Below are 13995 nucleotides of genomic sequence, written 5' to 3' on the forward strand. Positions count from 1 at the left end.
CAACCCCATCCAGGCCGCATCACAGATGTTCCTGGCCCTTACCCCGGATTCTGACACAAACTGATCCACATACTGCCATTTGAGGGGCTCGTCAGGAGAGCTGGGGGGAAGGGAAAGGAGAAGAGCAGTCATTAGAGAGAGATGTCTGAGAAGCCAGGTTCCAAATCCAGGTGGGCCCGTCTGGAGCCTCCAGCCACCGCTGGCCCGGGAGCAGTGCTGGCCTGGCTGAAGCCAGACCCCACGGCCGATCCCAGGACCCTGAGCCCACAGCAAAGAGTCTGTCTGCAGAGGAATGTCCTGCTTACCTCTTCACAGGAATCAGGCCAATGTCTGTGGGAGAAAGGCATGGGGGTTAGGACGGCTCCTCCGCCCTCCCCTCCTCCCCCAGGAGCTGGGGACCCCGCTGCCTCCCCCACACTAGCCCACCCCTCCAACGGTGCCCGCTGCCCTCTGGCCTCACTCACGTCTCACTTTGATGGACACAGTCTTCTTGGTGCGGATGAGGTTGATGACCTCCTCGTGGGTACAGGCGGAGATGGAATATCCGTTGATGCGGACGATCTCATCCCCCACCTTGGCCACAGACAGAGGGAATGAGCACCGGGTTGAGGGGGCAACCGGCAGCTGGGCAGGTGTGCCCCCAGATGCTCTGGGCCTGCTCTCCAGGAAAAGGGACGATGACCATGCCTTCCCTCAGAAGAAACCTTGGTATGTACCCTAGTTCCTTGTTATGACCAACCTACCCTCCATCAGCCTGAGGGGTCCCACGGTGGTGCCACGTCCAAGCAGCCTTTCTGGCCCATTTTGCAGATGGGGGACCCACACGGGAGGTGAGAGGCACCGAGAGTGGGTAGCAGAGCTGGAGCTAGAACTCAGGACTCTATCTCCTCACTCCAGTGCCCCCTTTGCTCCACTGGGTCACCGCCAGGTTCTGGAACCCACGCAAAGGGCGATCCTTCACCAAGATTCAAGCGGCTCTTCTTTGACCTTTGTCCCACCCCACCCCAAGGAGCAGGCTCTCCTGTCCTCGGTAATCACTGTAACACCGTACTTGAGTCAGGGTGGGGAACCTCCATGATTCCTGACTCAAGTTCACGTCACTGACACACACACACACGATCTCTTTCTTTCCCCTCCATGGATGCTCAGGGGACAGTTTAACTCTGCCCCAGCCCTGACCTCTGAGTTCCCAGGCTGGGCGTTAGCAAAGATCCGGGAACAAACCCAAGGCCTTGGCATCAGATGACCTGGATTCAAACCCCTGCTTCTATTCTTATTCAATGAAGTACCCTGGGTAATTCTCTCTCTTTTAAAAATTTTTATTACTCAAAAAAATCATTTTTTATTTCGCTTTCTGACTCTGTGCTTGTGCCTTCAACACTTTCACACTGCTGCTCTGCTCTCACTAAGGAAAGCACGCTTGATCCCGTCACAAACACACCTAGCACACCTGGAACACCATCGGCCCTGCTGACGTGTTTTTTCATTTTAGACAACCTCCCAAGAACTGTAGGTGCTGGGGCGCCTGGGTGGCGCAGTCAGTTAAGCATCCGACTCTTGGTTTTGGCTCCAGTGTTGCTCTCAGGGCCCTGAGATCGAGCCCCACGTTGGGCTCTGCGCTCCGTACAGAACCTGCTTGTCCCTCTCAGCTCCTACCCCCACGCTCTCTCGCTCTCCTCTCTTTCTCATAAATAAATCATCTTTAAAAAAAAAGAACTGTAGGTGTCACAGCACAAACTCCTCGGAGGTGGCCTGGGCACACACCACATGCAGAGTCTGGTGCCTTCCCAACTGTCTTGGTCTAAAGGTAAACGATTCTGTTAGGAGGGACTCAGGACAACCTCATTTTGTTCGAGGTTGTCCTGTAGAAAAGCCTATGGAGATATGCCAAACGCTGGAGCATTCGGAATGCCTATGGATGCTGTCCCCAGAAGAGGGAAAAAGGACCTGGGCAAGTCTCTTGAACTTTCTGAACCTCAGTTCCTCTCATCTGTAAACTGAGGAAATGCTCTGGTCACTGAGAATTACATAAGCATGTCCGTGTAAAGCCGGCCAGCACCTGGCATACGGTCAGTAATCAATACATGGTCACTATTGTTATCATTCGTTGGGCCCGAGCCCTACATACTCCCACCCTCCAAGCAGGACTTCAGGCATCATTAGACTGGGACAGACAGGGGCTCACAGGCCTGCAGGGCCAGCCCTGGACACAGATCTGCGATGAGCTCAGCCCCTGCAGGATGCTGCTGTGGACCCCTCCGAGCGCCTTGGCTCTGGGGATCAGTCCGGAAGCTCCTCCCTTCATTGCTGCGGGGCTAGAAGGACCCTCAGACATCAGATGAAACTGGGGCCCAGGGAGGTGATGTTTTGTGTAAGGTCACCAGCCATTAGCTGCCAAACAGGGACTGGATCCTGGAGGCCCCTCTCCAGTCTGAGGATGGCCTATGCCAGCTGGTGGCTTCACTCACACCACATGTACTGTCCTTTGGGGACTTGTTGGTACATGTGGGGGACACAACTTGACTCTGTGGGGTCCGGGAGCTGGGCGGGCACACAGCCTGTGAAGGGTTTGGCTAGGCCAACTCCCATGGTCTACAACACCCCTACAGTGTAACCTCCTCAATATTGCCATCCGAATGCTTCCGTTCCACACCCCAACACAGACCCCAATCTTCTCAGGGGCCTGATGAGAGTGGCAAGGGGCTCAAAAAGGTGCCAGAGGGAGGTGTTCACTAATGAACTCTCTAGGTTTCTGGGGACACCTCATATGAGGAGAGCAGCTGGGCTAGTTCCTTGCACCCACTTTTCATAGCAATTCTGTTTCTGTTAATCAGATAAGGAAACTGAAGCTCAGAGAATGAAAGTGATTTGCTCAAGGTCACCTGGTTAATAAACAGTGTTGCTGGGATTTGCAGTCAGGTCTCCCCTCCTGACAACAAGTGTTGTCTCTTGGGCATCAGGAAGCAGAGAGGAAGGGCACCTGGCCAAGCCTGGCTGCAGTTCCCCGCATCCTGTCCTCTCTGGATTCTTGCCACCTGTCACAGGTGACCTCAAGTCCCATAGGAAAGGCAGAGATTACTCTGTCCATTTTACAGCTGGGACAACCCAGGCACACAGAACCGTCCTCTAGCCATGGATGACAGAGCATGTTGTGCAGAGCAGAGGGCCTAGCTTCAGAGAGGACACACCTGAAAAAAACCTAATATATATCCAGGGGGTAGACCAAACTGGTCAAATCAGCAGGGCCTTCAGTCCAGCCAGGCTGGGTCTGAACAGTCTCTCCCCTGCCTTCCAGAATCTTCTCCTGTCTTCAGATCTCAGGCACGAGAGCTTCCCAGAAACATGAGCCCCAGACAGGTGAATGGAGGCGGAGTTTCCCCAAGCTCCTCTGAGTGAGGTTCCCTGTCTTGTTCCTAAAGGGAACCTGTTTGGGACCCCAGTCAGAATGATTCCCACACAACTTCTGGCTCAGGCGACACTATCAGCTTTCCTCTAGCTCTCGCTCCAGCGTGGAGCTCTGCAAAAGGCCCTTTGTGCAAAGGCCACAATGAGATGACAATCTGAGGGACAGGGGCACAAAGGACAGATGAGCCTGTCAGCCCAAGAAAGAGAAGATAATTTATAAGCCTGAGAAACAGGTGGGAAGGTAAAACTCTTAAGTTTCATTAAAATCCCTGATGTCCCCAATCATGGAGGCATCACCAAGAAATGCTTGTCCTAGGAGGTGAGCTCGCCCTGGAAAAAAAAGAGGGCCTCAGTCGATGCCAAGAGAGGAGCTCATTATGTTTTTTCTCTGGCTGTGTTTCTGGGCTGGAAAATGTGCCCCACAGGAGAGGGGTAATGAAGTGGCTGAAATTTCAGCCGCCACCGCCAAGCCGTGAGACAGGGATTTAGAACAAGGCAATGTCTGTCAGCTCCCACTTCCCACCTCCCGCTCCACGGGGTCTGAACCGTAAGTCTTGGGGCCCCCTGAAGCCCCTGTCTTGGCAGCCTGATAACAAACAAAGCAGACAGCTTTGGGAGGGGCTGGGAGGGCCTCTTCTACCTGGACACACAAAAACACAGCTCTGGCTTCCAGCAGGAGCGAGATCTGGAGGTCGGCCGATCTCTGCTCAGACATGGAGGTGTGGGACCCCAAGGGAGAGGCAGCTGGGGTGCTGAGGAGAGATCCCTGGGCTTGGCAGTCAGGAGACCTGGGTTCAGATCCCGACTCTGCCACTTACTGGCTGTGACTCTAGTCAAGTCTCTGAGCCTCTATTAACCCCGTAAGATGGGGAAGATATAGTGAGAACCAGTTGTGAGCACACTGCCTGGCACAATATAGGTGTTTATTAAATCTCCCTCTCTGCTTACTTAACAAACACATAGCACTCTGTGTGGGGCACTTTTAATAAGTACTTTATAATATAAACCCATTTACTCCTCATGACAACCCAATGAGGTAGGGAGTGTTATCATTATCCCCACTTTATAGATGAGAAAACTGAGGCATGGGGTTAAGTAATTTCACCACAGTCTCATAACTCATGAGTAGCAAAGCCAGGACAGTCTGGCTCTGGGGTTTATGCTCTTAAACACCACACCACACTGGGATTTCCTTTTCCCTTCCAGTAAAAGGCCGCACGTCCAAAGCTTCAACTGCCAGGACATCACTACACTCCTCCTTCGGGAAGCAGGGAAAGGGGGTGTGAAATGCAGCAGCCAGCTTCCCAGGTGGACTGAAGAGAACAGGCAATTGCCTGAGCCTGATTTCTATGGGCCCGAGGAAAATCTGTCAGGATGTGTCACTTCTTCCTTGCCCGAAGTCTCAGAAAGTGAGGCGACCACGTTCTGTGGGGAGGCAGGAAGCCTGAGGCCCTGACCCCCCATTCCGCTGGACTCTGCTCGCTCACCTGGAGCCCGACGCTGTCTGCCTGACCGCCTTTGATGAGGTGGGAGATGAAGAGCCCACAGCCGAACTCGAGGCCCCCACGAACGCTGAGGCCGAGGCCTTCGGGCTGCAGACGGTCCAGACGCACCTCCTTCAGCTTCCTGCCATAGGAGAGGTCAGGGATGGCCCATCCGCTAGTGAGTGACCCTGTCCATCCCAGGTGACCTCTGCCACCCCTGCTCTGGCCTGGTGGCGCCCCCTGTACCTGGAGCGCCGGGGCGTCAGCTGGTCGTACTCCACCTGGTGCTTCAGTGGGATCAGCGGCCTGATGGCGTCAAACAGTGGCAGGCGGCTAGGCTCATTGATGACCAGCTTCAGGTCTCCCACTAGCACGGCCACATCCATGGTTCTGCAGAGACATGGGAAATACCTGGTGCCTCACCCATGCCCGTGGCCTCTGACACCCAAGGATTCCCAGAGGAAGCAGTCTCGGGCTGCGTCCCCACCCCCTGGGTCCAGGCCCTGGAAATGGAGAGAAAGCCCCTGAAAAGCCCGGAGACCCTAACTTTGGGCCAGGTGCCTCATAAGAGTTTCATTCTGTTCCATTAAATGTCACAAGGAAACTGGCGAGGTGGGGATTGCTAACCCGTTCTACAGATGAACTCAAGCCGGGATTCAAACTCAGCTCTGCCTAATTCTGAAGCCCAGGATCTCTCCAGCCAGAAAACTTCATGGGAGACACTGGTGACCCCAATCGTACCCTGGACCCCCACTTCTGCTCCGCGGCTAAGCTCTGTCAAGTCTGCCCTCATCGTATCTCTCACATGACTCCTCCTCACCCTGTTCAGACCCTCAGCATCTCCGACCTGCACTTCTCCAGCTGTCACCGACCTGCTCATGCTCGTCTAATATTTTCTAAACGTAAGTCACTCCCCTTCTCAAAACCCTTCAAGGGCTCCCCACTGCCCAGAGGCCACACTCCACGCTCCTCGGGAGGCTCAGGGCCTCCATGACCTGCCTCTTCGGAGCTGCTCCAGGCTCATAGCTGTTTACGATCTCTGTGTGCCCCAAGTTCTACCTCCCCCAGATTACTTGTCACTTCCCCTTGGCATCCTGTGCTTTCATGTCTCTGCACCTGTGCTCATACTGACCCCTCAGCCTGGAATGTCCTCCTCTGATATTTCCACCTATCGACATCCTTCTTATCCTCATGCCTTCTTGGTCCTCCCCCCACGATTAGAAGCAAAACTCCTTTCTTCACATTTGGCTTTTAGTTCACCTTAGCAGTTATCTTACTGCAACTTCTATTAGAGTTCTTGGTGTTTGTAGAGTCTGGCTACTCCCCCGCTCGACCACAAGTTATGTGCAGAAAGAAAGTAGATCTTATTCATTTCCGGACTCTGCATGGTGCCCAGCAAGTGGCAGGAGCTTATAAACATATGCTGACCCAATACAGAGGCAGGAGAACGACAAGAGGCCCATCGGACGTGCGGCTGGGGCAGCTGGCATTTCTTGTTCCGTCTCACCAATCATATTCTAGGGAACCTATCCGGATGCTTAACAGCCTCCCCCATCGGATTACGAGCAGCCTGAGGGCAGCGACCAGGCCGACTTGCTCACTCGTGCACCCTCAGCATCAAGCACACAGCGCACACGGAGTGTTAGAGTCGGTATTTGCTAAGGCAAGAGAACGGCGTGTCCATTTAAATCCAGGAGCACTGAGCATCTGCCCCCCTCCAGAGCTCCCCAGGATGTCCGGGGGGTTCCCCTGTCTCAGAACAACCCATCCCAGGGCTCCCTAGAGATGGAGGTACCCGGTGGTCCCGCACACTTACTGGTGATACATACGCAGCACGTCGTACAGATAGTCCTTCTCTGCATCATTTTCAATCAGAAAATCCACCTAGAAAACCCGAGGGCAGAGTTCTAGCCCCAGGCCCAGCACGCCCATAGCAGACCCCAGGGAGGGGGAGGCCACCGCCACTCTCCCCCCAGCATCTCCACGGGGCTGGGGCTGGGGCTGTGAGAGGAGGGCAGCCAGGGGCCAGGCTGGTCCTCTGACCCCAGCAGCCACATGCAGATCACCCCGACGTGGCCACAGGAGTACCTGTGCCCAACCAGACGTGGCCAAGCTGATCCTCACCCCCAGGTAGCCGCACATTCATACGCACACACGTGCCCCTCCCCATGACAGTGATGCAGCCCCGTGACAGCAGTGCTGCCGCTCACCCCCGTGGCCATGTCACCAGCGTCTACAGTGGCCGTGCCAGGGTCAGCTCCCCAGTCTGGAAGAAGCCCATTGTCTTACCTGATGGTGGCTATAGTGCCGGATAACTGCTTTCAGAAAGGATTTGGGCCACTCGATCAGATAGCACATCCCACCTGCCAGAAGCCCCCTACTGTCCTCTGTGTCACCAATGCCAGGGGCAACTCCGCCCTGGCCTAGGCTGGGTTGGTCCCGACTTCTGTCCACTAGTCAGCCTCCTGGTCACTCCTTCACCTCTCCAGGCTCCTTCAGTCCTCCTCACCCCCCCCAGGGGAAGAGTCAAGTTACATCATTTCAAGTTTGCTGACGTCAATGGCTGGGACTCCAAGGTCAGGGTCAGGAGCTGTTTCATTAGCACCTCAATCCCAGGGGAACGGTATGGGTGGAAGCCCCGAATTCCACTCCCTGGGACGTGCAGTGTGAATCTCTGCACGCCATATGCTTGGCTGTCTCTTTAACTCAAGACTGAGTAAGAGGGCAAGAAGAGCCTTAGGCTGGGAGGCGGGTAAGGAGGCTCTGAGCTGCATATGCTCAGGAAAGACTACGAGACGGGGCTCGGACTCCCCTTAAATGAAGGCAGCGTTCAGGTGCGAGGAGGCAGGGCGGTACTGCATGAGTCTGTGACCCACTCTTTTATGACCAGCCAGAACCAAGCTAAGAGGGACAGATCCAGGGGGCTGTGGCAGACGTGTGCTGAGGAGTGTTGGGAAGGTGGTGACCCAGGGCTGAGCCAAGAGGACAGAGGAAGGCTGTAGACAGAGCAGCTGGAGTGCGTCCATCATTCGGCAGACACCACTGGGCACTGTGCGCCTCTGCGCGGCACGGTGCTGTTGAAGACCTACTGTGTGTCAGGTGCTTCACACTGAGCGCCAGGAAATCAGGAGAACGGCACAAAGCGCCCTAGCGCAGGCGCTCCCTGCAGCCAGTCCTTGGACAGCTCCTTGTTCGCCCATTCAGGCCATACTCTCGCTTACTGACTGCCAACTGTGTCTGAGGAACTCGACGTGAATTATCTTGAACCTTCCAACAAACCTCTGACGTGCACGGGTATTATCGTCCCCACCAACAGATGAGGAAAGACGGGCCCGAAGAAGCAGCAGAGCTGAGACTCTAACTCCTGCCCGCTGGCTCCAAAACCCCTGCCTTTTTTCTAACCACCACATAGTATCCACTTACCAGATATAACTTTTTGTATGCGTTTTTCTAATACACATTTATGGAGCACCTACTGTGTGCAAGACACTGTATCTTCTTTTTCTAATTAGATTTAAAACGCTTTTCCTTTCCAGGGTGCCTGGGGGGCTCAGTTGGTTAGGCTCTGCCTTTGGCTCAGGTCATGATCCTGGGATGGAGCCCCCACTGATCCTGCCCTCCACTCACGCTTGTGCTCTCTCTCTCACACGCTCTCTCTCAAATAAATAAATAAAATCTTAAAAAAAAAAAAAAAGCTTTTCCTTTCCTTGGATGTCTCTTGATATGGGCACAGAAATCCTAAAGGAACCCACCACCTACGAAGACTTTATCATCTCAATGCCTCCTTCCCCGCCCACCCTGTGTCTGTCCCCTCTGTCCCACAGCTGCATTCTCTGGCTGATGTTCAACCAGCTCTCTGCCATCAGTCTGTATGGTGGGGGGTAGAGGGGTGCAGGCCCCTTGTCTGGGGCACTTAAATTCTGGGTTTAGCAACTTGGGCCCTTTCCAGCCTCATTTCCCAGCATTCCTCCATATGGACTGGCCCTTCAGGACAGCTGTGCAGGGGAAGCAAACAGCATTCAGCTCAAGCAAATACAAGTCCACGTGTGCACCCATACAATGAGCGAGAAAGGGAGCAAGAACAAATTGAATAATGCATGTTGTTCCGCTCAAGGAACATCTGCCCTCCTCAGGCTGTTGTGGGGATTAAGTAAGTGAATATATACGAAGCACTTCCACAGTGCCCAGGGCTCCAAGATGTCAAGGGCTGGGAAATACGTGCCGCATCTCTTCCTTTGGGCCCCCAGGACCCACTCTGCAGCCTGCTCCGTGCTGCCCTGTGTCCCGGGAGGCTTGGCCTGGGCTCCCTGCCCTGACACCCGGCTGGTGGTGACAGGGCCTGAGGAGAAAGGAAATGGGGCTCCGACTCCCCAGCTCGCTCTCTGCTGGCTCACCTTACATGCAGGTCGGAGCTCCTCTGCAGCCATGGCTCTCCCCTGTTTTGGGGGCCCCCCTTCCTTTGCCCCTTCAGGAGCACCCGGCCCCCTTCTGCTCCCCCAGGCCCTGTTAGCACACCTTGCTGGCTCACGTGTCCCTGCCCTTCATGAAACTCTCTTTAGTTTCCCATTTGGATGAGCCACATGCTGCCTCGAGCCTGGCTGCTGTGAAACACGGGCTCTCAGCGGTGGTGGAGCCAGCAGCATCTTCTGTGAGCTCTTCCTTCACCATCAAGACACCTCAAACATCAGCTCTCCTTGGCCAACCTTCGCTCACGCCCCCCCAAAAACCTGTCCTGTCATTCTCTGTGCACGAGACACCACTTTCTTCTCACCTCTGCCATGGCACTGGCAGAGCTGTGTTGTACGTTCTCTCTTTCCTCTCCCGTCTGCCCACTCATCTGTGTGTGGCCCAGACCCAGGGCTGGGAGGAGTGCGCAGGGGGAGGGCAACAAGCCCCTTCCCCGTCTGGAAGCCCCTGTACCTCTCTGTGCTTCATTTTCCTCGTCTGTAAAATGGGGAGGAAAGTCCCTGTTTCATAGGATTTCATCCTTCTATGAGGGATTAATCATTGTTTTTTTATTATTCATTGAGTTAATAATCATTAAATGCTTGGCACAGTGCCTGGCAAATAGTAAGTTCTCAGTGTTTGTTTAGTTTTATTTAACTAATGAGTCAGTGAGAATAAATGAATACAGATCCTATATTCTCAGCAGCTGGCGGACCCTGGGCCCTCCGTAAATGTTGGCGGGATGAATGGACCCAGCCACACTTCTTCCCAGGCCTTCCCAGCATGCATCCTGGGTAGTACGGGGTATACCTGACTTGTTTTATTATTCTTCATCTTTTCAAGACACTTGTGTCCTGCTAGCTAGCTGGTGGCATTTGACCCAGGGCTTGGCACAGCTGATCATGCGCTCCTTGCCCTGCTTCTCCTACCTCTCTTGCTGTTCCTTCTCCTCGTTCTCTCCTCTAAAGGTTGGGGTGCTCTGGCCCTGTTCTGGGCCTTCTCTTCCTCTGCACCATGTCCCTAAGTGACCTCATCCATCTCAAGGTTGAACTACCATTTATTCCTCAAGGACTCAGTAAGGCTCCAGCACCGGCCTCTCCCTACCATCTTCAGACTCCCACAGCTACTGGCTTCTTGCTCACCTCTCTACTTAATGGTTGAACAGGCATCTCAAACTTAAAACATCCAAAATGGAGCTCTTGGTTTCTGCCAGCTCTCCTCCTGTCCCCACCAACCTGCTCCTTCCAAAATATGGACCCCCTCTTGATGCCTCTCTCTCCACACCCACAGACACCCATCAGCAGAGCCCGTCAGATCTACCTTTTCTTGTGTTCTGTAACTGCCCTTCATGTTGGTCCAAGCCCCCACCTCTGGCCTGGGCTGCAGCAGGAGCCTCCTGTCTGGGGTCTGCCTTCTGCTCCTGGTCCCCTCAGTCTGCTCTCTACCAGCATTCAGAACCATCACTTTTAAATGTAAAGCAGACATGTCACTCCCCTGCTGGCTTCCCACCATTCTGAGAACCCAAAGTCCTGACCAATGCCTTCGAGGCCCCGGCCCTACTCTCATCCATCCCCCATTACTCTTCGATCCGTAATTCCTCTCAGAAACACCATCCTATCTGCTGTTCCTAAAGCAGGGCCTTTCTACTTACTGTTCTCCCTTCTTGTAATGTTCCTCCATATATATCCCCATGGCTCCTTCCCTCACTTCTTTCTGGATGTCTGTTCAAATATCAGCTCTTCAGCGAGAACTTCCTGACTACCGTCTGGTTGCCCTCTATCTTCTCATCCCAGTTTATTTTTTTCATAGCATTTGTCACTACTTTGCATTATATGATACTTGTGTTGGTTTACTTGTTAACCGTCTGTCTTCCCCACTAAGGAGCCAGGGACTTTGTTTCATTATTCAATGGTTACAGTACTGTCGGGCGTAGCTTAGGAGCTCAGTCAATGTTTATTACATGCATGTGGGATTAGCAAAACACTGAGAGGCAGGGGCTTTTTCTGATCACCTTATTTATCTCCTCTTCCCACCCCCAAGTGCCTGGCCTCGGGCATGGTACACCGCAGAGATCCATAAATGCATGATTGCTGACCAGGCAATATGAGCTTTTTTGAGTAAATGTGTAACCGAGTTCCTGCCACGTGCAGGTGAAGTGAGCACAGGGGGAGCCTTCTTTTGAAAATCTGGTTCTTCAGGGAAGAGGCTTAGTCTCTGCTGCTCCCCTCCCTGCTCCTCGGTATCCTGGCCCAAGGCTGTTGCTGGGAAGGGCGTGCAAGTGCTGCTGATGTCCTTGGGAAACTGCATAAGCGCAGAAGGACAGACTCTGCTCACCAGCCTGGAGCCTGCTGGCTCATCCGACAAGATGCTCTGCAGGTATCCACTGGTGGCTGTGGACCAAATGGTTACTACAGGTCCAGAGTAGCCAGTCCTTGAATTCCTATTTAGTCCTAACAGCCCAGTGAGGGAAGCACTCTGAACCTCATCTCACAGCCGAGGAAACGAGAGCTCAGAGAGATTAAATGACTTGCCCAAGGTCTCACTGACAGTGAATGGCAAGGCTGAGATTTGACCCCAGTTCTGCCTAGCTCCAGGTAACAGAGAACAGCAATGGACATTTGTTGAGGACTCCCTAAATGCCAGGGTCCACTTAAACTCCCTATGCGCATCTAGACCTCATCCAACCCTCAGAACCTTACTAGCTAAATATTATTGTTATCAGTTAACAAATCAATGAACAGAGGTTAATAACTTGCTCAAGGCCACACAGCATGTTCCATGACAATATGCCATTTGTCATGCTACCTCCAACAATGAAAGATTTAGGTTACAAACCATTCCCCAGAGGTATATGTGCTCTGTAATGCTAAACAAGGGACAGCTAGAAAGCAATCAACAGGAGCTGTAAATTTCACCCAGTATGGCTGTGTGCCCCCATCTGTATCCTCTGCTGCTTTGTCCTCTCTCCCCAGTCCTAGATGATCTCCAACCTGGGAGGGCAAGGCTGCTGCTGTCTCGGAAGCAGCAGGGCACAAAGTCCAGCCTGGGGCCTTGCCCAGCCTGGTGTCTGCCCCGCCTGCACACACAGGGACATAAATAGGTAATGGCTCTTGTGATGAGGAAGAGCAGGGCAGTAGAAACCCAGAGGCCTGAGGCCCATTGGAGCCTGTAGGGCCTGGAGAAGAGAAACAGAGGCTAACTCCAGGGCCCCCAGACACCAGAGACCAAGGACCCCAGAGGTAATTCTTGAAAAAGACGCAAAGACTAGTACCCACAGGGAAAAGGCAAAAGAGGACCTGATATTACTTTCTGCCCAGGGGCAGGAAACTGAAATTCAAGCCTGAATCTTGGGGGAGGGGATGAGGAGGTCGTGTTCCTTCAAAGTGGGTTGCCTGAAATCTACACTCACCAAATGCTCTCAACAGCTGAAATTTCTCAGCTCATGTCCCTGCACAACGGAATGCACTGGTGGACACTGTCTCTTGATTCCCTTGCTATTCACCCCAAACTCCTACGGAACTTCTGGCTATCTCTCACTCTTAGACTACCCAAAGCCTCTTTTTTAGGACACTTCTGCAGGTATGAGCTTCCCCCTTTGTACACTACCAAACCTTGACCCCCAACACTCAGCACCCAGCCATGGATAATTATCAGTGTAAGGTCTGCCGCCCACCTGCCCAGTAATCAATTTGAGGACACAGACGATTTCTAGCACAAGAGTAGGTACTCAAAATACATTTATTAGATGAATGATTGCCCCCTGACCCTAAGCTTTTGTGGCCCCCACATTGGCTGGCTACTCTGGCTCCCCTGGGTTCCCTCTGTGGGGAGAGAGGGGTTAAGCACCCTGACCTTGCCTACCTGAGCTCTACCCCCTCAGGCTTCAGAAGAGGTTTGGCTTGTCTAAACGCCAAAGACACTGCTAAAAAAAAGTCTAAAGACACTGCTCCTCTGGGCGATGTGAGGGTGTCAGGGCACCCAGTCACCTGTCCCTCAGGCAGCCTGTGGGTAGCTCTAGACACCCCTGGCTTCACCCTCGGGCTCTGAAGCATCCTGAGTCCTGGTGGGGAGGTCCACTGGGTTACCTCCAACGGTCCTCTCTGGCCTCAGGGCCTCAGCAGCTCCTGCACAGCTCTGGAAACAGTTCTGGAAACATCCTGGGTGAAATCCAGTAGCTTTCAATGAGGGCCTCTGAGAATCCTGGACCATCCCTAAGGTCCCTTATTGGGACACACCAGGGGAGAGGTGGCTGTCTGAAGACTCCGACTTTCCCTACTTCCTCCCTTCCTCCCACTGCCCCCTGGTCAGCACCAGCTCCTCAGCTGCTTCTCAGGCCCTAAGAAATGCCCTGAAGCAGGGAGGGGGCTCCCGAAAGTGCTTCTAACTCTTTTTTTGAAGTCAAAGTACAGAGGGAGGCAACCAGTTTCCCTTCCCACCAATCCCCACCTCTCAGACACTGTCCCATACCCTCTCCATATGCTCCAATGGCCCTGAGCTTGGGGCATGTCAGAGAAGCGTCCTGTCTCAGGCCAAGGCCGGAAGGCATTCCAACCCCAGGGAAGTCCCAGCCCTGGAAGGCGGAAGGAGAAAGGACACTTTCTGAAGATCGGTTTATGGGTTCCTACACCTGAAGTCGTAGTGTCCCCTCCCTTATTTTACT

At 53.6% G+C, this 13995-nt stretch overlaps 1 protein-coding gene and 1 pseudogene across 2 annotated transcripts in view; both read right to left on the minus strand.

The window, feature by feature from the left end:
* The window catches only part of USH1C (USH1 protein network component harmonin), a 45816-nt gene that overhangs the window by 31520 nt on the left and 301 nt on the right, over positions 1-13995 (minus strand). For both annotated transcript variants that reach the window (XM_019805859.2, XM_034645815.1), the window contains exons 2-7: positions 6706-6773; positions 5136-5279; positions 4893-5031; positions 465-573; positions 306-330; positions 43-100 (exon numbers count right to left, since the gene is read on the minus strand). In XM_019805859.2, coding sequence (XP_019661418.1) covers positions 43-100; positions 306-330; positions 465-573; positions 4893-5031; positions 5136-5279; positions 6706-6773 — 543 coding nt within the window. The remainder of the gene's footprint in view (positions 1-42; positions 101-305; positions 331-464; positions 574-4892; positions 5032-5135; positions 5280-6705; positions 6774-13995) is intronic.
* LOC109490543 lies at positions 1343-1903 on the minus strand (annotated as a pseudogene).

Source organism: Ailuropoda melanoleuca, chromosome 16 (assembly GCF_002007445.2).
Source record: "Ailuropoda melanoleuca isolate Jingjing chromosome 16, ASM200744v2, whole genome shotgun sequence".
Lineage (NCBI taxonomy): Eukaryota > Metazoa > Chordata > Mammalia > Carnivora > Ursidae > Ailuropoda > Ailuropoda melanoleuca.